General features: G+C 36.1%; 1 protein-coding gene across 3 annotated transcripts in view; it reads left to right on the top strand.

Annotated features, from left to right (window-relative positions):
* LOC150104378 (citramalyl-CoA lyase, mitochondrial-like) overlaps positions 1–25,267 on the top strand; it is a 284,487-nt gene that overhangs the window by 50,553 nt on the left and 208,667 nt on the right. For all 3 annotated transcript variants that reach the window (XM_090396962.1, XM_090396963.1, XM_090396961.1), the window contains one exon: positions 10,306–10,561. In XM_090396962.1, the coding sequence (XP_090253088.1) occupies positions 10,319–10,561 (243 nt within the window). In that variant the 5' untranslated portion in view covers positions 10,306–10,318. The remainder of the gene's footprint in view (positions 1–10,305; positions 10,562–25,267) is intronic.

The raw sequence follows: 25,267 nt of genomic DNA, 5'->3' as shown, positions 1-25,267 counted from the left end.
TTCAATGCTGCTGTGAACAGAAAAATGTTGGAGCTATTAAACCATAATTTACTTTTGCTTTCTCTATATAATGCTTTATTTCTATTAAGTCAGCATCACAAGTTACCATTCTTTTTCTTCCAAGCTGTCATCTCCATCTGAGGCCATCCATGCTCTCTTCCTCCTTGACAACTGTTATTTTCTTGGTTCACATTTTCATCAATGTCAAATCGTATCCTCTCTGAATGCAAACATTCATACTCATTCAAATACATGAACTGTATTTGAATGAGTATATATCCGTTCATGAATATAGATCCCTTCTCCCATCAAACACATTCCAGAACAGTACACTAGTCTTATAATTTTGATCTTCTGTTTTGCACATCCCCCCCCCCCACACATTTCGTACAGATGCCTTGCTTTTGTGCTGCTTATATATCTACTACAATTTCATTTCATTCATATTTGCACTTGACTTCATAATTAGAGAAACACTCAATCATACCCCACCCTTAGTAAGAATTCCTTCTACACAATAATTACATGTCCCACATCACTGAATCATCACACAGACTTTATTCTGCCTTGCATATCTTTATTACCTTCATTCATTACTTCCAGCATTCTGGCATTTGTCATTTCCATCATTCCTGCCAGTCATTTTTTATTTCCAGCAGTTGTGTGCCCTACACTCCTTTCTGTTCCACCACATTTGCAGTCTGCCACTCACTTGCTTCTGATTATTCAGCCACTTTCTGTCATGTCCAAGCATTTGCCTTTGCAGAAAGTTTCAATAATGTAATGCTAATTAATGGTATGTTAGTGGTTAATCCTATCTATATACAGTCATACCCCGAAGTTAAGTGGTAGGTGGGACCTACAAAAAGCACGCAAGTCGAATTCGCATAACTTGGGGTATAATTTTGCATGTAATTTATATATACAAACATACAAAATATTAGTTAATTGGGACCAAAGGTTTACAAAAACACCTATATTTTTTTAAGAAATATAATCATAATTGTAGTTTTTCATACATAAAAAAAAAAAAAAAGAAAGTTATTTCTATGTCGATTGTTTCATAAAATCTAATAGATTTGTCTGATGGCATAATATCTTTTTCTTGTCATGCAAAATTTCTTCATAGAAAGCCAATGATTTTTTCTTGGCTTTCCTTGCCTTGTGGCTACAATTCGTTCCCCGTTAGAATCTATGTCCTCCAAATTCTGTAAACCTTTCTTTTATGATTGTTCTTACTGTGGATTCGTGTAGACCGAACTTCTTTGCTAGCTCACAAATTTTAATTTCGCCTTCAGAATCCTTAATAATGTTGAGTTTTGTTTCCAAAGTCGATGTTTTTCTTTTCTTGCTAGCTATATCAGAATCGGACTTGCTTCTTTTGGACGACATTATTATTTTTTATGTGATAAAATTTGTATCAAGAACATAACATTAAACAATCGCAAGGTTTGTAGACTATAAAAATTGTGTATAAATGGAGAACGCGTGAAACATGTCAGTGCTTGTTCACAGCATGTGTGACACTTGCGAATGCGGCCGGTGCCGGAAACATACGACTAGTGGTGAAGCGGAATGGGAATACATACATATAAGAAACCACATAACTCCGGATTCACGTAAGTCGGGGTGTCTGTAGTCTGTTATGTCAGTATTCATTAGCCAGTTTGCCATTAGTTAAAAGGAGATCAGATATCATGTACTTGGTCAAATTATTAGAAGTTGTGCAGTTCTACTTGCACACATCTCTGACTGGTACTGACCTGGCACTTGAGTTTTTAGATGCAACAAGCAATAATAATGATATTATAATAAGCCAGCATTAGTAGCACATGTGTAGGTGATTGTCCCTAGACTATACAGTAGTAGGATATAAACTAAATGCTTTTAGGTTCATCCACCACAGGATAAGGATTGATGAACACCTTTAGGTCTGTATCCAAAGGATTGAATGCCTCAAAGTCAGAATCCCATTTGGCTTCTCCAATGATACTGTTCATGAAAGAAAGCACTAGCCAAAGTTGCTTTTGTACTATTATGGTGTGATCATTTTGGCGATGACACCTTAAAATGGAAACATTAATGGGGGTCTTGGTAGGACCTATAGTGGTATGCTAACCACTCGACCCCTGGTTGGCAGAGTGGTTAGCATACCAATTCTCCAACAACAGGCTGCAGGTTCGAATACTGCCACAGGCAGGGATGTGTGTCTTTAGATGGGAGATGAATTCCATTACCTGGTGTGAGACCACTGCTCTACTTATTGGAGGCCTGAAGCAACTTGGAAAAGTTCCAAGTTTGATCCCTAGAGCAGTGTGTCTGGACTACATAAAATATAAATTAAAAATACAATATATATATATATAATTGATAATAAAAAATTCTTACACTGAAAAATGTACTCTCTAGGTTTTCAAATAACCTTTTTTGGGTGGGAGCAACATATATATATACATATATATATATATATATTCATATTTATATATACTGACTATAACCGAGACTAGAATAACAATTAAATTCAAAACGCAACATGCTTCATCGGATTGTCTGACTTCTTCAGGCGTGGGAACATAGAAAGCAAGTAAACACTATAAGAAACATTGTATCACTATAAAACTACTATTATAAAATCAATTAGCTTTGAACTGTAGCTACAGTCCGTGTTGTAGTTCTATTGTTAAGTAGCTGCGTGTGTCTGATTTCACGCGTGTGCCAGTATCGGATAGCAGAGCTGAAAGAGTCCGGTAGGTTATAGCTGAGGTTATTATTTATGTGATGAGGGTCCATAACAATTTCCTTAGACTCGACTATGCGTCGCTCCACCTCGTCACTGCATATATGAAGGTTTGAGGTTGTTGTCCAGTTTATCTCATGTTGACGGCCTTCATCATTTGTGTTTACTGAAAACAGTACATGTCTTGACAGAGCACTTGCTCTAGTTCTTTTGTAGGCAATGTCTCTCTGGTGTTCTTCTAGACGTAGGAGGATGGATTTTTCAGTTTGGCCATAGTATTGCTTCCTGCAGTCACACGTGATTTTGTACACTCCTGGGAATTGTAGATGGTTGTTAGCTTGTTTGTATTTGCTTAAAATCGATCTTAGTTTAGGAAGAGTAGAGAAACAGGTTTTTATGCTGAACTTTCTTAAAATTCTTCTTAGTTTCGTGGAGAGCGAGCTGATATATGGTAAGGAGATATAACCTTTTTGATTGTCTTGTGTTTCTGAGTTGTTTTGATGGCGGTGGTATAGATGCTTATTAATAGTTTTCGACAAGTAGCCATTACTTGTGAAGGTTCTTTGTAGATGTTGTAGTTCATTTTTTAGATCTTCATCATCTGACAGTATAGATCTAGCACGATGTGCTAGAGTTGAGATGATACCCACTTTCTGTGCAGGATAGTGATGTGAGGACGCATGCAGGTATCTATCTGTGTGTGTAGATTTTCTAAAGGTTGATATTTTAATAGAATCAGATGACTTAGTAAGTCTTACGTCCAGGAAGGGAAGAGATCCATTTTCTTCAACCTCCATTGTTAATTTGATATCTTGGTGGAAGTTGTTTAAATGATTTAAAAAAGACTGAAGGCTATCGGTGCCATGGTCCCAGATAAGAAATATGTCATCTACAAATTTTAGCCAAATTTTTGGTTTAAGAGTAGCTGAGGAGATTGCCTTTTGTTCAAAATCTTCAAAAAAGATGTTAGCTAATATAGGAGACAGGGGGCTTCCCATTGCCAATCCTTTATTTTGTTTGTAGATTTTCTTCTCATATTGAAAGTAGCCGGAGTGAACGCAATGTGATAGCATGGAAAACATCTTTTTTGAAATTTTGTTCTTTTAAATATCGAGACCCTCTTGAATTGGTACGTTTGTAAAGAGAGCCACCACGTCAAAGCTCACCATGATATCTGAAGGCTGGAGTTTGAAATTTTTGATTTTTGAGACGAAATCTGTTGAGTTTTTTATATATGAAGAAGAATTTCCTGTAAAACCTTTTAAAGATGAAGCCAGAAACTTAGATAAGCTGTAGGTAGACAAGTCAATACTATCTACTATTGGTCTCAGTGGGTAGTTTTCCTTGTGTATCTTTGGGAGACCATATAACCTTGGGATGAGTGGATGTAAAGAGCGAGCGGCAAGGCGTATGTTACTTGGAAGTTCTGTGGCTTTTTGTAAGAGGTTGTTTGTCTTATTATGTATCTCCCTCGTTGGATCTCTCTCAATTTCCAAGTATGTATCTGACTCTAATAATGCCAAGATTTTTTCATGGTAATCTGTTTTATTTAGCACTACAGTTGCATTGCCCTTGTCAGCTTGTATGATAACGATATCTTTGTTGTTCTTAAGACTTTTTATTGCTAGCCTTTTGCCAAGGGAGATATTATCAGATGGAGGTCTTACATTATTAATCGCAAGTATTGCTTTCATGCGAAGTAAACTGGCATCTGCAGCAGGAAGTAGTGATGCAGCTTTCTCCATCTTAGTTAAAAACTAAGTTTATATATATATAAAAGTTGTTCAGACCATGTAGTTGCTGCTTCCTGTGCCACACAATTCAGGTGTGACGTGGACACAAAATTGTCTGTCTATGGATGACGTAGGTACTGGTCTGGGTGTTATACTTAGAAGAGCATGACACTTTACTACAGTCTGTTGAGCCTCATCTTCTGACTTTCTTTATTCAACCTTGCATATCTTTACTGCCCTTCTTCATTACTTATGTATTTATACACATCACTTTATCATCTCCAACATTCTTACTCATCTTTGATCCTCAGTTTACATGCGTGCTTCATTTTTTATTTCTAATTGCCTGCCTTTCACTTTTTTATGTCTTACTACATTTGCAGGTCTTTCATTCTCTTCTAAATATTCAGCTATTTCCTGTCATGTCCAAGTAATTGGTTTTGTAGAAAGTTATACTATTGTAATGCTAATTAATGTTATGACAGAGTGGTTAATCCTATCTATATGTCTGTCATCATTCATTGGCCAATTCTTCTGTCTTGTGGGATGAAACAAAACCTGTTTCAAAGTTTAATCCCCCCCCCCAACCTCCGTATGAGACTAGCTAACACGTCACTTAAAAAGCCGTTATTTCCTGAAGCTTCTCCTTAATGTCACCATTATCACCATTTCCATCTATGTCGAGCCTCTTTCCCATTCCCATTTTCTCTCTCTGTTTCTGTCTCTTTCTAACATATATAATCCAACAGAGTCTTCAAGTAGCACATACACCAGATCAACATATTACGAAATTCTGTGAAGTATATCTATCTCAAATGTTGGTGATGAGAGAATCAGACAAAAACTCAAAATTGGTAGAAACAAAGAACATAGATAAAAATGAACAACATTCAAACTGCTCCCCGCTTTGCATTACTCTTACTTATCTGCTCAAGCATAGCATTCATTCGTGTGTGCTCAACATTAACAGTTTCTTATTATATAGAATACTGCCAAGAGTTCAAGGACTCACTGAAGGAGTCCTCCCAACTCACACAACTGTACTTGAATACATATGCTGAAGAGGTATTCACAATTCTGACAACATATTCCACTTATTTATTATATTTACTATAACATAAGGCTTCACATACTTAATGACCATGTCCATACTCAGCTTTTAGACCTAATTCTCTCCTAATATACCCAGTAATCTGCACCACATAATCTTCCTCTCATTGAAGGAGAGTCCATTCTCACAATCTAATAGACAAGCTTAGGTCTTGAACATTATTCATAATTTATTTTAATGGTATTAACAACACCTAATGGACTAATTTATTTAAAAAAACAACAACAAATGTTTATTAATTGGCTTATATTCTGCTGGATTTTGAACCAGCGTCTTCAGAGCACAAAACAGCATGTTATAGTTTACACACTACAATGAGTAAGTGAAACAATTCAAATTGTAAGAGACAAAAGATTTTATCTCAAGTCCTAATTTGGTGCCCTCTAATGTTGTAAAAAAGAAGTATTACAGCTCTGTTGGAGTTGATCTTAAGATAATGGTCTCCTAAATTTTTGGCAAATTAATGCAACCATACTTGTTCAGGTTAGGAGAATTTTTCATTCTTGTCATGGGTAAACTGTATACATGCTGGTTTGAAATCCAACAAAATATAAACCAGTTAATAAACATTCCTTTTTTTTTATAAATTAGTTTGTTTGGTGTTGTTAATATAATTAAAATAAGTCCATTCCCATAGTCTGTTCTCATAAGCAACAATCCACATGTTAGATATACCCTTGGTTTCTCCCCCCCCACACACCTTCCAAACTTTCTCAACTGTTACGTCATCTCCAACAGAACCTGTGCAAACACAGTCAGTCAGGAGTAGTCCAGACATGGTCTTATGAGATGGCAACACTTGTCAGTCATCTCTTCATTGGATGCCACTTATAATTAGCCATAGGCTTGACCCTTGCCTACTTCCTATCAGGGAATAAAAGGCATTAGCTGATTTCGATTTTTTTTTTTTTTAGTGCTCTTTCCAAATCGCAAAGATCATTATTTGTTGTGAAGGCTTCTGATCTTCCAGAGGTTGCATTTACATTCATTTATTGGATAAGAGCTTGGTTAAGCCTTATGGAATTTACATGATTAAATGGCGATGCCTCATTAGCAGACATTGAACACAAGAGAAAAGACAAACTGGCTAAATTTTAAATTTTTTTAAATTTTATTTTGTACCAGCCCAACTCTAAACCATTGAGTGTTGAACTTAACTAATGCCATTTGTGTACTTCTGCTTTCTCAATTGTTTATATCTTTTTTTTGTGTGTGTTTAGTTTTTATGGTTTCCTCAGGTAGGTTGTGGATTTTTTATTTATTTTTTATGTGGCTCCTACCCATGAAGATGTTTGTAAACCTATAGTGTACTCATATCATGGTTGGGATAAGGATTTTTTTTTACTAATTGTATATATATATATTTTGTATCTTTTTCTATTTATTTTTTACATAGCTCAGAAACCCTGCTCTACAGGTCAAATATGGAACTTTTTTTTTTTTTTACAAGCTACTGCAGGCTTCCAATAAGTTGAGCAGTGATCTCACACCAGGCAATGAATTTCATCTCCCACCTCCAGACAGTTACAGACATCCATGTCCACAACGAGATTCAAACCAGTCAGTTCCATTGGTTGGAAAGCAGATAATAACCCTACAGTCCAAAATGATACATTTATATTATATAGATGCATGGCAAATATCGAAGTTAATTTTTATATTACTGTAGCAAGCCACAGAAAGTATTTCCAAATTTAAAATTTATAAAATTGGCATAAGGAGACTCACTATTTCCAAAACCATTCATCACTATTCTGGAGTATGCATTAAGTGAACTGGAGCAGACAAAAAAAAAGATTAATTGTATGGCAATTAAAAGATCGGTGCACAGTAGTTAAGATGGGGTCTTATGAACGTTCGATAAAGAGGAACAATAACCTGCTTGTCTCTGCTCGTCAAAGTATTCTTCAATAACCAAGTGATCTGATGAGTTGCTTTAATCACTTTTGTTATGTGTCCACTAAACTTTAATTCCCTATCCACTAACATTCCCAGGTCTCTGGCTTCTTCAATTTCCTGGAGTACAGTTCCACACGTGGTATACAGCTGGTAATCTTTTCATCCGTTGTTTCAAGGATACTTGCGACATAAGACTGAATGATATAATCACATAATCACAAGAAAGATATTTATTTAACCAAATATTTCGGTCTGGAAATAGCAGACCATCATCAGTGGTGTTACAAGAACAGTTTAACAAATACAAGCTAGAATACTAGCAATAGATCGTTAAAATTAGAACATGGCGCGTGATGTTATATCACTAAGTATGAAACAGAATATTTTGAAGTAGAAACATGATTGAATTTGCTATTAAAACAAAACAAAATAAATTAATTAATGAGTAATCTTGATTAGACTTTCCCAGATTTTTGATATAGATATACAGTCATTACAATTCAGGTTGGGGCGATGGAGCAAGGCCTCCACGCTTTCCTTGAACAAACGTTCGAACCTATAACGGGATATATGTACGAGGCGAGTCCTGGACCAAAGGATGCTGTGGTCAGTTCAATCCCGTGTAGAGCCAATCCAGACTTTTCAGGTTTGTTGTGAAGAATAGATGATTGATGTTCTTGGATTCTTTTTTCAAGAGAACGTCCAGTTTGTCCAAAATAAGAGAGATCACAGTTGCATGGAATTTGATAAACTCCAGGAAGAGATAAAGTTGAGCATTTGTCTTTAGGAGAAGGAAAATGAGAAGACAATTTGTTAATAGGTGAATACGTAGTTGTTAAATCATATTTCTTTAAAATTCTTGCGATAGGTTCTGAAATACCGGAGATATAAGGAATAGGCACTCGACGTATTGAAACTTTGTTGTTTTGTGGAGGATTATAAGAATTGAGAAGATGTTGAGTACTTTTTTCAGAAAAGCCAGTGAGTTTCATTTGTTGTTGGATAGTAGAAAGTTCTTTCTGTAGATAATCAAAAGAGTAGAACAATTAGTTTTGGCTCTTCTGATGAGGCATTTTATAATTCCTGTTTTTTTGACATGGATGATGGGCTGATTCTTTAAGAATATAACGACCTGTGAATGTTGGTTTCCTGTATACTGTAGTTCATATACAGTATACAGGAAACCAACATTCGCAATTGTAGTGCAGTCTTTGTATTGTGCTGCACTACAATTGCGCTGCACTACAGTGTGCTGCACATTGTAGTGCAGCCTTTTCAACACTATGATAAGAAGTACTCTAACATATAGGGATAAGAAAGTGGTTGTGTCACCGTATAAAGCACCGATCGACCACACTTAGACTGCTGTGTCCAATGCTGGTCACTTGGCTTTCAGTGTGATGTGGAGACATTGGAGAGGGTCCACAGGTGAGTGACTAAGACAATATCAGGACTTTGGACAGCTGGCTATTGGGAGAGGTTGAAAAAATGTGGATTGCAGAGTTTGGTGGATAGGAGCAAAAGAGGTGATATGATAGAGACATTTAAATTAGTGAGAGGATTTTATCAGATTAATCCAGATGAGATTATAAAAAGAGAAGGCAAGAGGGGGGGGGGAAACCAGAGGTTCCTGGAAGTTATGTAAGAGTGTGGTGAAGAGGATTGTGAGGAGTAGATTTTTTACATGCAGAATTGTCAGTGAATGGAACACATTACCAGAATGTGTTGTTAATGCAAGGAGTGATGAGGATTTTTGAGATTCTATATGGTAAATATGTTGTCAGTTGAATAAACCTCCCACAATGAGTCTGCAGACTCCATGGAGAATGTAATGATAATAATAATAATAAAGTTTGCATTTAACTGCAGCTTGATTCTTAACCAGAACCTACTAGCCCATAACCTTACATTAATAGCATGATGCTAAGGGCAGAAATCACTAAGTAGTATTTGCAAAATTTACTGTTGCTACTGGATTAAGGACAACCTTGTCAACTTCCCTGCTCCTAAAACACAGTCCTGTCTGATTTCTTGCAAAAAAGATCTCATTTCAATTTCCATCACCTTTGATAATACCCAGATCTTCATATATGATCAGGTTTTTCTTTTTGGGCTGACTAGCCTTTCTCAGCAAATATATCATACTCAAGTCTCCTCATCTTCCGAATAACATGCTGTTCTTTTCTGATCAGTACACATATTTTTCAGCTGTATAGCTGTTAACACTGCATCTATCTCAAATTTGTCCATTTTTAGAATACTGTTCTTTTAATTTGGGTTTGGTGCACTAAAAGCTACTCTGAAAATGCTTGATGCTATCCACACAAAGGTGATCTGTGATGACCTTTCTCTCAGAGAATCACTCCATTTCCTTTATAAATGTGTTGTCCTTTTTTTTTATGAATATTTTCTTGAATGCTGTTTCACTTTTCTCTCAGCCTATAAAAGCATATCCAGTTGTTGGTTAACATCTATGCATAGTTTGCCTTCAAACCTACCAAACCAAATCTCATTGTTCTTTTCTTTCATTCCATTTGTTTGTCCTTGGGAACAGTCTTCTTCCTCACAGTATTTTTCACAAACACAACCAGACTGGTTCAAAAAAAGTAAAGTCCTTTCTTCTTAACTGCTTGCTCACACACCAGCACTGATATACTGTAGATTTTGTAATCTCTTATATATATATATGTGTGTGTATATATATATATATATATATATATATAATAAACAAATAATAAATAAAAATAACATAGATGACTGGTTTCCATATGTTTTTTAATATATTTTAGAAAGTAATTTTTTTAAAAAACAAATTTATCTTACAGTCATATAGAAGATATGGCAACACTCAAAGTATGCACTGCTGCAAGGTGTTTGTTACGTGGAATTACAGTTCCACAAGTTTGTTTTTCTCATCAGTCAACAGTTTCTTCTTCTTCACATGCTCTTATAAAATACACCCCTCGACGAGCAGTTCTATATGTTCCTGGTCATGATGAAAGAAAACTGAAGAAAATATCATCATTAAATGTGGACTGTGCTGTTTTAGACTGTGAAGATGGAGTTGCCCTTAATAAAAAAGTAAGTCAGAGTAAATATTTTGTATTCTTTTTTAAGTTCTGTATTTGTTCTCTAATCTGCTGTCCTCTCCATGAAAGCATTGCCTGCTTAATGAAAATGATGTTTCTGTGAATGATATATAAAAACTTTTTTGAGTTATATCCATGCTACAGATAAGTGACTAAGGTAAGGAACAAAATAAAGTATATTGTTTCTTTACCCACTCAGTCTCCAAAAGTTAGATAGGGCTAAAAATGGCCTCGCCTACTCCCTATATATGGGAATAAAAAGGCGTTAGCTGATTTTTTTTTTTTTTTTTAATGTTTCTTGGAAGGGATGATATATGTTAGTAAAAATTCTGTTCTTGTTTTTCTCCATATTTTATCTATGCATGAGCAAGCACAAATTTCCTTGTGAAATATCTTTGCGCTATCTAGGCTACTGGTGTATAGAGTCACTTCACATTACGTTTCCCGATTATCCCATGAATATTTGAAGTGTGAAGCCAACTATTCTATATAGTAGCTATTCACAGTTTCATACTTGAAAGTTTTTGTTTGCTCATACTTAAATAAAATAATGATAAAAAAAAATAAATAAATAAATAAAAACTAATTTCTTAATTTCAGGTATTAACACCCCCCCCCCTTCCAAATGCTACAGTTGTCTTTGTTGAGAGTTTTTTCACTTGGTTATACTATAAATTAAAGATGCCATGAATTTATATTCCTGGTTTCATCCTTTATCAAAATGTAAGCAAACAAAGTTCGTGAGTGAAGTAACTCTAAAGCTGGGCTACTTGTATGTAGAGGCTAATGACTTCACATCAATTGCCTTAGTATCCCATAATGCAAGGCACATATCCTTATGGACATGTATAATGTTATTGCCCCTCCCAGTTTGGGAGGGGCAACTACCCAGACCAGTTTTGACCTTTATTGAGGTCTCATGAGACCTCAATAAAAGTTAAAACCAATTTGGGTAGTGGCCCTTACCATAATGCATAGCATTATACATGTCCGTAAGGATATCTGCCTTGCATTATGAGATACTAAGGCAATTGATGTGAAATCATTAACTTCTGTATAGAAGTAGCTCAGTTGTGAAGTTACTTCACTCGCAAACTTTATTTGCTAATGCTTGGATAAAAGATAAAACCAAGAATATAATTTCTCGACATCTTTAATTTATGTAGTTATCTCTAAAGTATTTTCATAGTATCAAAGTATTTTCATTGTCATAGTATCAAAGTACTGTGATACTATGACAATGCATTATTTTGCTACTTTCATAATATGCTATTTAGCTATTGAAAGTTTATTTTTCACTTGGTTAGACTATAATAAATTTAGTTTAATCCTTTATCCAAGTGTGAGCAAGCAAAGTTTGCGCCTGAAAGTATCTTCAGGACTGGGGTAAGGTGGTGCAACACTGGGAAACTCGTTGCAAAGGTGGAGCAAGCTCACAACACCCCTATCTCAGTACCTCCCATAATACAAAACACATCTCCTTGCAGATATGTATAATGTTATGCATTAAGGGAAGGGCCACTACCCAGACTAGTTTCGACCTTTATTGAGGTCTCTTCAGTGGGAGCCAGGCCCAAATGGAGATACCAGGCAAAAGCATTAGCAAGGTCATCTCTACCTATAGGAGTTGCCAAACGGTGTGCCACCTTTTTATTAAATTACTCTGGATTTAGAGAAAGATGTTGAAAGTTTATTTTTCACCCAGACTTGTTTTGACCTTTATTGAGCTTTCTTCAGTGGGAGCCAGGCCCAAGTGGAGATACCAGGCACAAGCATTAGCAAGGTTATTTCTACCTATAGGAGTTGCCAAATGGTGTGCCACCTTTTTATTAAAGTACTCTGGATTTAGAGAAAGATGTTGAAAGTTTATTTTTCACTTGGTTAGACTATAATAAATTTAGTTTAATCCTTTATCCAAGTGTGAACAAACAAAGTTTGCGCCTGAAAGAATCTTCAGGACTGGGGTAAGGTGGTACAACACCGGGCAACTCGTTGCAAAGGTGGAGCAAGCTAACATCATCCTATCTCAGTATCTCCTATAATGTGAAACACATCTCCTTGTGGATATGTATAATGTTATGCATTAAGGGGAGGGCCACTACCCAGACTAGTTTCGACCTTTATTGAGGTCTCTTCAGTGGGAGCCAGGCCCAAGTGGAGATGCCAGGCAGAAGCATTAGCAAGGTCATCTCTACCCGAAACTAGTCTGGGTAGTGGCCCTTCCCTTAATGCATAATATTATACATATCTGCAAGGAGATGTGTTTTGCATTATGGGAGATACTGAGATAGGAGTGTTGTGAACTTGCTCCACCTTTGCAACGAGTTGCCCGGTGTTGTACCACCTTACCCCAGTCCTGAAGATACTTTCAGGTGCAAACTTTGTTTGCTCACACTTGGATAAAGGATTAAACTAAATTTATTATAGTCTAACCAAGTGAAGAATAAACTTTCAACATCTTTCTCTAAATCCAGAGTAATTTAATAAAAAGGTGGCACACCGTTTGGCAACTCCTATAGGTAGAGATAACCTTGCTAATTCTTCTGCCTGGTATCTCCACTTGGGCCTGGCTCCCACTGAAGAGACCTCAATAAAGGTCGAAGCTAGTCTGGGTAGTGGCCCTTCCCTTAATGCATAACATTATACATGTCCGCAAGGAGATGTGTTTTGCATTATGGGAGATACTGAGATAGGAGTGATGTTATCTTGCTCCACCTTTGCAACGAGTTTCCCAGTGTTGTATCACCTTACCCCAGTCCTGAAGATACTTTCAGATGCAAACTTTGTTTGCTCACACTTGGATAAAGGATTAAACTAAATTTATGCTGTTTAGCTACTTTGCTAAATAGCATATAATATAATAAATTGTCTTTGCTACTGTTTCTTGGTGATATTCTATTTTGCCACCTTTTCTCTTGCTATTTTGGAAATATGAGACTGGCATGATTTGTACCCATTGAGTTGGCTCTCAGTACCTCCATAGGTCTGACTCCTACTGATGAGACCTTACTAAATGTTGAAAATAGTCTGGATAGTGTATAATAAAGGTGTAATTAATTATACCTTTCAGGTATAATTAATCCCCTTAATTATACCTGAAAGGAAGTATGCTTGCTATTCATTATGGAATACAGATATACCTAAGTGAAGGCATTACCTTTGCACACAATGTAACCTAATCATGAAGATATTTCATATGCAAACTTTGGATTGCTAATTTTAGGTAAAATAAGAATCAAAAGAACAATATTGTTTCTTGAAGAATAAGATATAAAGTACTAAAATATTAAACTAAAATATAGAGCCTAGATGGCAATAATTTCACAAAATTGGTAATATATAATGAGGATATTAAATATCATTATCATTTTAAAACCAAATAAATGAAACATAAAAGTTTCAAATTTTACCACAGAGTTTATGGAAATAAATTTTTGGCAGAGGAGTTGCCTTAGTATGCAACTTAATATGCTACTGAAAAGACATAGACTCTGTGCATAGGATTCATATTCACCTTTTATTAGTGCACTGATTATGTTTCACAAGCCTGACAGCTGTTTTTATTAATTTAACAATAACATATTATGCACAGAAATACTGAAATGTGGTATTTGTTAAATTTAATAGAAATTATTGACTCACCTGATATAGAATCCCTATAGACCTCTGTGTGGAGGCCTGGTGAATAATAATCTGCAATTAACTGTCACCAAAACAAATAACCATTAAGTAAACCGAGTAACTATAACAAACTATTGAAAAGTCCCACCAGAATTGTTTTACTACAGATCCTGTTCTGAGGAAATTTTCACTTCAGCAAATCTACTATACCAAAGTATTCTTTTGGTCCCAATGAACTATAGAGAAGATTGACAATACTATTGAATAAAGACCTGGCTATAGCAAATGTGGGGCACAGTTGGGTTAATTTTGGTGGTGCCCTTGATTTAAGATAATTAGGTATCGAGAATATATGCAATTATACAATATTAACAATTAAATTATATATTTAATTTAGCAGGTAAGTTTAAGCCATCTGATGTGAGATGAAGTCTAACAAGATTAAATAAATAGGGGTGTTCTTACAGACCTAGCACATTAGTTACTAGTAATGATGAAATGCATTACCAAATAAAGATGATGGATGCAAAATGAGCAGTCATCATGGAGGACTTTAATTATCCAAACATTGAGTAGGATGCTTAAGGGTCAAAACTGTATAACTGGGAAGAGATTTCCACATAGCCTTTTAAGGAATGTTGAGAACTAACTGGGGCTTCTGACCTAATGTCCAATCCTCACCTTCTTGTGGTCCATCCTCTTAGGTATCTACCTGGATACTGAAAGAACAAGGATAGACTGGCAATTTGGAATTTAGCTGACCAAATTGTATTCTTGTTGGCTTAAACCACATGTAAAATGATGGTACAACATGACAGAACTTCATGTTGGCTGTGGCATTGCCTGGTTAAACAACGCCCCGCTGTTTTCATCAGGAAACCAGGGCGAACAGCAAAAAAGACCAAATTGTATTCTTGTTGGCTTAAACCACATTGTAAAATGATGGTACAACATGACAGAACTTCATGTTGGCTGTGGCATTGCCTGGTTAAACAACGCCCCGTTGTTTTCATCAGGAAACCAGGGCGAACAGCAAAAAGTCAGCTATGGGAACAAATCCTAGAACATTTCCCAGCTCAACATCAACAGAGTTCAAGATTGGTACTATCAGCATAAGAAGCATCAATGGAAAGGAAATGGAACTAGCAGAAGAATCATAAGTACCATATTGACATAATAAGCATGACTAAAACATAGAAGACAATTAGATGAATATTTCTATGCAACAAATACAATATGTTATATTTAGGCACTAACAATCAGGGAAAAGAGGGGATTAGATATAGTATTCAACATTAAATATGAGGATAATCTTGAATGGCAAGCAATATCAAGTAGAGTGATGTGGGCAAATATCAGAGTTGGGGGGGGGACTGGACAATGAGATTTATTTGTACTTATGGTCCCACAGAAGGTTCTACCAATAAAGAAATGGAGGAATTTTTTTGAAGAATTAGAGAAGGCAGTTGGCTCCATGTAAAAGGAAAAGTTGGTCCCTTTTGGAGATCTAAACAGCAGAGTAGGAAATGATTAACAGCCATATATGAATATGCATGACTTAATTTTAAAGGTATTAACAACACCAAACACACTATTTTATAAAAAGGTGTTTTATTAACTTGCTTATATTTTGCTGAAATTCAAATCGGCATCATCAGAACACAACACGTATATGTGACAGTGAGTAAGTGAAACAATACAATTATGGACAAATGATCTAAAGTCCTATTTTGGTGCTCCCTAATGTTGTAAAAAAAGTCTGTTAGATATATGGCTGTTTTGAGAAAATTTGGAGAAAAGAGCAAAGCTAATAATAATGATAATTACCTGCCTGGAATTTTGTTCAGGACATGGGTTAGTTATTACTAACACCACATTCCAACATAAAAATATGCACAAATTTGCATGGAGAGAAGATGCAAGAAATAAGAAAAGTCTCATTGACTATGTTATAGTTGATAGTGATGTTTTCTCCCTGGTGTAGGACACCAGAGTGTACAGAGGATTTGAAATTGGAAGAGATCACTATTTAGTATTGAGCAGGATAAAATTGAATTTCATATTGAAAAGAAGAGTGTGTAAGAAAGTTTTAAAACATCAGAGCTGAGCAGCTTTCAGAGATGAACTATAGACTCAGATTATTATTATTATTATTCAGGCCTCCATGGAGTCAAAAGACTCATCGTGGGAGGTCCTTTCTAAGAAACACAACTGTATCAAGACTCATTGAGGGAGGTCCCTCCTAGGAAACACAATGTCTATCATACCACTCCTTAAACGCATTGACCGTTCTCGATCTTGCCACTACATCAGGCAATGCATTCCATGGTTCAACCACCCTCCATGCAAAGAAACCACTCCTCACCCTCTTTCTCACAGTTTCCTTTTGTAACTTCCAGGGATGGCCCTTGTCATGACTCCTTCCCACTGTTCAACCAAGTGAAGGAACTCCCCAGTGTCAACCCTGTAACCACCTCTCAACAGTTTAAAAGGAGAGAAGATGCAAGAAATACACAAACATCATTGGTGAAAAAAATGAAAGAGTTTGAAAACAAGAACCAAACCTTGGAAATTCAGTGGCAAATCCTGAAGAAAACATTGATTGATTCAGCCAGAGGCATGTGGTGAGGTTGTCTGCAAGGATAGAAAAATCAGAACTACATGGTGGACATAGGAAGTTAAAGAGATAGTAAAGGAAAAGAGAAAAGCATATCAAAAGTTCCTGACACTTGTGCTCTTAGAGAATAGAGACAAATGTAAGAAAGCTAAACACTCTGTAAAACTAGCTAAACAGAAGCTAAGAACATAGAAAATAATATCAGGAAGGCAGCAAAAATATTCTGGAGGCTCAATTGAAAAAACTTTGAAATGGAGGAAAAAGTACGGTGATAAAGGTGACATGAAAATTGAAGATAAAGACATTCTAGATGTCTGAAGTAATTACTTTAAAAGACTGCTAAATGAAACAAGCAGTGTCAGCATAGTAGTAGAAAACTTCCAGCAGTAATGCACTCAGAAATGCTGAAATATGGAATTATAAAAGTTTCATAGTGGCTGCACTGCATAATTCAGAAGGCCTAGTGAGAGGATTGAATTCCAGATGAATGAAGCAGAGCTCTCATAGTACTCATCCTATAAAAGAAATAAATAAAACTGAATGTGAGAATTAGAGAGGTATTTCCCTATGGTACGATTTATGCAATTACACTTGAGAAACAGCTAAGAAATAGACAAGCTGTTTTCAGGCCAAATAGAGGTTGTCAGGATCAGATTTTCACTTTAAGACAAATTGTAGAGAAATCTTGGGAATATAACATGGATTTGTATTTAAGTTTTGTTGATCTGGAAAAGGCACATGACAAGGTGGCAAGGGGAAAACTCCTCAAATTGCTACAGTTTTATGGTGTAGATGGGATATTATATCAAGCAATACATAGTCTACGTGTACTTACAAATTTTCTGTCTACGATATGTGAAATGTAGGAAGATAGGCAAGCATTCAGGGCTATCATTTCGCACTTATTAACTTGTACTCGTCTTCCGTAGCAGTAACTACCCCATATCACGTGGTAGTGGGGATGAACTGAACGTAATTGCCAAAAGGGAAACAAACTTCGTCACCTTTTGTGACATTTCAATTAAAAATAATAAAAAAAACAGTTTACCTTTTTGAGGGGGGATGATGGAGGATGGGAACATCGTAGAATTGTAACCGATTGGTCCAAACAATATTGGAGAACTCCGTTGAGAAATCTCAAGGAAGTTATGCAGCATAAATTACCTTCGTTAGAGTCGGATTTCCACCTGCGACGAGCAAAATAAAGAATGCGATGTTGTCGGAATAAGTTTTTTTTTCCTGTTCCGGTGATGCCAATAACGGGCTAGCAACCATACCTCAATTACCTGGTAATTTACGACCCCCGTTTTACTGCTCACCTTGATGTTTTATTCGCCGTGGATGAAGTTTTACTGGCAGCTCGCGCCGTCGTTAAAAAGAGATCGATATTGTGTGTGTGACATGTCGTAAAAGTTGGAATCTAGTCAGCAGTCAGCCTTGAAGAAGGTACAGGTAGATGGTTTGAGGTAAAATCAGGTGTTCAACAAGGGTGCACTTTATCTCCACTGTTATTCATTATCTATATGGATCACACTATGATGTGATCCATATAGATAATGAATTGATGGCTTTTTCTACTTCAAGTATGGATATGTATTCCTGACTGCATGCCAGGTCAGTGTTTTTTACCACTGTGCTATCATCACTGCTTGTTTCATTTAGCAGTTTTTCAAAGTAATTACTCCATACTTCAAGGATATCTTTTTTTCCCATTTTCATGTCACCTTTATCATCTCTAACTCCTTTTACAGCACTCTTTCGTCCATTCCTAAGCTTCTTCAACAACCTCCAGAATATTTTGCCACCGTCTTGATATTTATTTTCTATATTCTTTCCAAAGTCCTCCTATGACTTTTGTTTAGCTAGTTTTACACAGTGTTTAGCATTCTTGTATTTGTCTCTATATTCTCTAACAGCACAAACTGACTTATTTGCCAGGAACTTTTGATATGCTTTCTTCTTTTTCTTCGCTGCGTCTTTAACTTCCTGTGTTCAGCATGGAGTTCTGATTTTTCTAACTTTTCAGACAACCTCACCACATGCCTCTCTAGCTGAATCAATCAGTGTTTTCTTCAGGGCTTTCCCACTGAATCTCCAAGGTTTGATTCCTGTTCTCAAACTCTTTCATTTTTTTTTCAATAATCTTTCTGTATTTTAGTCTACAGTTCACATCTGAGAGCTGCTCAACTTTTATTCGCTTTAAAACTTTCTTACATGTTATTCTTTTCAATATGAAATTCAATTTTATCCTGCTCAAGACTAAATAGTAATCACTTCCAATTTTAATTCCTCTGTACACTCTGGTGTTCTGCACCAGGGAGAAAACATCACTATCAACAATAACATAGTCAATGAGACTTTTCTTATTCCTTGCCCCTTCTCTCCATGTGAATTTGTGCACAATTTTATGTTGGAACATGGTGTTAGTAATAACCAGTCCATGTCCTGAGCAGAAATCCAACAGATATTTGCCATTATTATTAGCTTTGCTCTTTTCTCCAAATTTTCCCAAAATATTTTTGTATGTCTCACAATCATTTCCTACTCTGCTATTTAGATCTTTTCCTTTTTCATTGTGTCAGTTGCTTTTTCTAAAGCATCAAAAAATTCCTCCACTCTACCTTAGTAGAACCTTCTGTGGGACCATAAGCAGAAATAAGTCGTCCAGTTCCCCATTCTCATATTTGCCCACATTACTCTACTTGAGACTCACTGCCATTCAAGAAGATTAGCCTCGTATTTTGTGTTGAATACTATGGCTACTCCTTCTTTTCCTTAATTGTCATTGCCTGAATATAACATTTTGTATTTATTGCTCAGAAAGATCTCACCAGTTTTGGTCTTTTTTGTTTCAGTCACCCCTATTATGTCAATCTGGTACTTATCTAATTCCTCAGCTAGCTCCATTTCTTTGCCATTCAGGCTTCTTACGTTGATAGTACCTATCTTTAACTCTGGTGATGTTGAGTTGGGGTTTGTTTTCAGATTTGTTCCAGTAGCTGACTTTTCGCTGTTCGCCCTGGTTTTCTGGCGAAAACAACGGGAGCCTTGTTTAACCGGGCGACGCCCCAGCCGGCATGAAATTATGTCATGTTGTAACATCATTCTTTTATTTTGGTTTAACCAATAAGAATACAATTTGGTCAGCTAAATCCCAAATTGCCAGCCCATCCTCATTCGTTCAGTATCCAAGTAGATACCCAACAGGGTGCACCACGAGAAGCTGAGGATTGGACATTAGGTCAGAAGCCCTGGTTGGTTCTCCGCATTCCTTTAATGGCTATGTGGAGGTCTCCTCTCGGTTATACAGCTTTGACCCTTAAGCACCCCTGACCCTTGGAATGTTAATTTAATTTGGAGGAAAATTGGCGATGCAAATTTAGTAATAGTGTAAATTTTACATGTAGTACTATCATAATTATCCTGTACCCCCCATCCCCGAGGGTAAATATCAGGTATTTGTTGATGATGAATGGGTAGTAGTGAAATCTCGTAAGAAGAATGAAACTGAATTTATTAAGCTGTTGCAAGACAACTTCAACAAGCAGCATGTGACAGAGGAACTCTAGGCCAAAAAATGTTAATTTGATTATAGTGTCAGAGGGTGTTGCAGTTAAAGATGTAGGTATTATGCTCTGGTTGGTAACAGTGATTATGCAGTACTTACTCAGGAAGTAGCTAAGTTTATGAAAATTCGTAACCTATTATGAAAAGGTTACATGGTGCACTACAAAGCAGCAAATGATGACCACCTAGTATGCTTGGTGATGCCCTATGTTATCAATTGTTGGATGGGAAGGATATCGACAGTGCATGGGAAGCATTTAAAAAAAATTAAATAATGCAATATTAGAATGTGTCCCTGGAGTTTGAAGAATAAATAGGGTAGAAGTGAAATGGGTATGCAATCTTATTAAGCAAAAGTTTCTAAAGAAAAAGATTATGTTAAAGGAATATACTGTGCATAATAATGTCAGTTATGAAAATTGTAAGCTGCATGCTAGAATAGTTACAACTAGTGTACAGAGAGTTACTTCTGAGTACAAAAAGAAACTAGCTCTGCAAGCTAAAGACAACCCAGAAGAATTCTTTCATTATGCTTCAAGTCAATGAAAGAATGAATATGAAAGAATAACTCTACTGTTTGATAGTATGTGCATGTTGAAAGTTTATTTTTCACTTGGTTAGACTATAATAAATTTAGTTTAATCCTTTATCCAAGTGTGAGCAAACAAAGTTTGTGCCTGAAAGTATCTTCGGACTGGGGTAAGGTGGTACAACACCGGGCAACTCGTTGCAAAGGTGGAGCAAGCTCACAACATTCCTATCTCAGTATCTCCCATAATGCAAAACACATCTTGTGGATATGTATAATGTTATGCATTAAGGGGAGAGCCACTACCCAGACTAGTTTCGACCTTTATTGAGGTCTCTTCAGTGGGAGCCAAGCCTGAGTGGAGCCTGGTATCTCCACTTGGGCCTGGCTCCAACTGAAGAGACCTCAATAAAGGTCGAAACTAGTCTGGGTAGTTGCCTTCTCCTTAATGCATAACATTATACATATCCTCAAGGAGATGTTTCGCATTATGGGAGATACTGAGATAGGAGTGTTGTGAACTTGCTCCACCTTTGCAACGAGATGGCCGGTGTTGTACCACCTTACCCCAGTACCGAAGATGCTTTCAGGCACAAACTTTGTTTGCTCACACTTGGATAAAGGATTAAACTAAATTTAGTTATGTGCATGACTGATGCATAAGAGATTATTCAACTAATAAGTATCCATTTTGCTAAAAGCTGTTAACCTAGTGTATTCAGCATTGAGCTCACTGTTACCTATTCATAAATGAAGAAACTCCGGTGCATGAGGAAGTATGGAGGTATGAAGAGCTGTTGCACAAACTGAATAAGAATTTTTCAATAGGGACTGATAAGATATCAGCAAGGATGTAACAGTGTGTTCTGTTGAACTGGCTGTTCCTTTGTCTGTGAAATTTGTATCTCAGCACAGAGAATATTCCACACAAGTGGAAAGAATGTATGATAATCCCATTGCACAAAAGTGGTACAAAGACTTATGTATCCAGCAATCTACTTATTATTATCTTTGGAGTGGTAGTGAAGATTTTGGAAAAGTTGGTAAGGGATCACATGCAGAAATGAGTTGAGAGAGAATCTGTACTTTGCAATGAATAGCATGGGTTTTTAAAGGAAGTCATGTTTAAACAACTTGCTCTTATATTGTTACCATTGAGTTGAACAAGGAGAATGGATATATCAGGATACAGCATGGAAATCTTAGAATGGATAAGAGGATAGCTGACTGACAGATATCAGAAAGTGGTATATGGAGGTGTGAGTGTACAAGATTTAAGAGGACCTGTGGTATACTAGGGATCAGTCCTTGGTCCATTGTTATTCAATCTATACATTAATGACACTGGAAAGAATTTGACAGGTATACATCATATAGCTTTTTTTTTTACTGATGATGCAAATATAGGCAGGGTAATCAGGAATGCTGCTGATATGCAGTACTTGCAGAATGATTTGAATAGGCTGGAATTGTGGGATTGTGAAATGGCTGTCTGTTCAATGTTAGTAAATGTAAAGTCATGCACTTCAGTGTGATGAGATATCCAGTGTCATATTAAATTGGTGGGATAATGCTAGAAGACATTGATCATACTAGGGATATTGGAGTTTTAGTAGAAAGAAGTTGAAATTCAACCATATAGCAAAGATTGCAAATACAACTCAGAGGATAATTACAAAGTGTTGATATGACCTCACTTGGACTGTTGTATGCAGGTCTGGTCTCCTGGTTTCCATGTTGATGCTGATACAGTGAAGAGTGTGAAGGATTGGAGTTACGAAACACTGATTATTAAGACACATTGTTTAAGAGATAATTGTGCCATATGAAAAACACAAGGAATAAGTAATATTTTATTTATTTTATATACTTATATGCTTATATACTTATGTTATTTAAGACCATATATTTCACCCCAGATGTTAGACTATCATCAGTGGCAATAATAGTTAATCACAAAGTAGAACATTAACACTGGATTGATCTGAAAAGGTAAGAGCACTGTAATATTATGCATGTTATATATTCTCTCGGATAAAATCAAAGACACTTCTCCGGCAGTACACAAACAACAAACACACACAGAGAGATATCCTTTTCAGAGATGAGAAGATTTTCACCATTCAATAGTCATTTAACCACCAAAATGATCGGGTATATGCCCCAGATGGTCGCACAGCACATGCCATAGTGTCTAGGATTCGGATAAGTCATATTGGAGTTGTCACACCCTGACATGTCACCCCCACCAAACCATCACTGACGCCCTGGGTCATTGATGGTTTGGCACTTCCCCATTTGTGGAATTTTTTTAATCAATCCCCCAGGATTTATTAAAAAAATTCCACAAATTATAATCGTAAAATTGATTGAGATATGTAATCTTACAGCCTCAACCGTGGGAATTCTTTGTCTGTCTTAAAATTTTATTATGGGTTGGCCTGTTTCGCACGGTGGGTAGCCATAGAACACTTGTTTTATTGCAGCAATAAAACACCTGTTCCTGTTTTTGGTTCATCTTTTTCTGATTTGTGAACACTGACTGGTTAGTTTGCCCTCTGTGTCTAGTGAGTTACTGAGTGTGAATTTATAGTGAAACAAATTTAAACTGAAAAATACATTTTTAAAAGGTAAGTGTATGTAATTTAATATTATTTTACTTGTTAGTTTTATGATTTTATTGCTTTTAAACTGGATTAATTTAATTTAGGATTAACTAATTACTTGATTTTTAATAAAATATGCCGGCCAATTTTTTATATATATGAAATTGTACTAAAAACTGTCAATTCTGAATACCTTTTTTTCCCCCAAGAATTAAAGATCATTAAAATCGATGTAAAATGAAAATAATGTATTTATAGTTTACATCGACAAATAATTACATAAAAAAAAGCTAAAAGACGTTTATTGATATAATTATTTAATTAAATCAATAATTATAAAAATTTATTGATGTAATTATTTGTCTACAAGCTTTGCCCCCCCCCCCCCCCCCAGAAAATTTTCTGCTGATGCACGCCCATGCATATGGTCTAATTGATGTGCATAACCCACATGACAGCACACCCAACCGAAATGAGCACGTGACGCCACATATCACTATCTGAGTGGCCATCTGGAAGTCCCAGTCCAAATCTGTTGTATTTCAAATTGTGGTCAGAGCTTGAGAGAGAGTAGCTTGGAAGAAATGACACCCCAGCATCACCAGCCTGAAAGTAGATTTCGAACATTGAGTGCTGCTATGTTCATGTTATACATGTGGTTTGTATGTGCTGAAAGCTGTAAATTATTTACTGATAGATTAAAGGTTTATGCACTGTTCAAGTTGTAACAGTATTTATGGCTAGTATTCCAACTTAATTTCCAATTTCATTTTGTACCAATTTTGTGCTGGTGCCCTACAAGCCCTGACTTGTCGGTCACACCAAGTGAAGTATGATTTTTTATTGAAGATAGACTTCTGCAGATGTGTCTGTTTCTTCTAAGTAGCAGATGTTGCATAAGAAATTTGGTAGGTAGACATTGTGGAAGGATGATGATGTAATTTTGTCTCTGGTTGATGGCAACAAAAATCTTTTTTTTTTTTAAGTAGTCTAAAAATTATATATTTTATGGATTATTGTTATTATTATATGGGTATCTCCATGGAGTCAAAAGACTCAGCAGAAGACACAGAAGTATGATGGGTATTATTGGGACACTCACAGCTGCTTTCAGCTATCTTTTCTGCTCATTCACCTCTCTCTTTCCAAGTAAAAAATCTAATTTGTCCATCCCTTACTAACCACACTCTTATACAGGAGTGTCCCTTGGTTCTATCCCTACTTGTCATGTATTAAAAAATGTCTTTTGTGTCAGTCTTACATAATCCCTTTGGTAATTTATAAGTTTCTATTATGTTCCCTCTCTCTTCTGTTTGTCATCTTAATTCTGAAACTCACACACCTTCAGTCTGTTCTCATATAAAGCATTCTATAGACTAGTTACCAGCTTGGTCACTTGTCTCCAGTGGTGGCCTGTACATAAGCACTGCGACACTGCAGCACCCCCAAGGAAAAAATGAAACATTTAAATTTTGTTTGTGTTTTTAAAAATAATAACAATGCTTACAACATTATATAAATGCAATACAACATGTTAAAGGTTACAGCTTATGTTTTGACATTGATTGAATAGTTAATAATTGGAATTGTTCGATTAATGTTTTAGATTACGAAACAAATACACTGTGATCTAACACCGATATTCGTTTGCACTTGTCATTGCACGTTAAGTCATTCAGACACTGCCCAAACGGCAGTGTATCTTTAGTATGCTTACGCACGTTATTTCTGTGAGATGTGAAATGTTATTATTGGTGC

The sequence above is a fragment of the Typopeltis vanoorti genome, chromosome 8 (assembly GCF_054136105.1).
Source record: "Typopeltis vanoorti isolate ZY-2024b chromosome 8, IOZ_Tvanoo_1.0, whole genome shotgun sequence".
NCBI lineage: Eukaryota > Metazoa > Arthropoda > Arachnida > Uropygi > Thelyphonidae > Typopeltis > Typopeltis vanoorti.
Note: the sequence above shows the minus strand (reverse complement) of the source record. Positions and strands in the feature narration are given on the sequence as shown.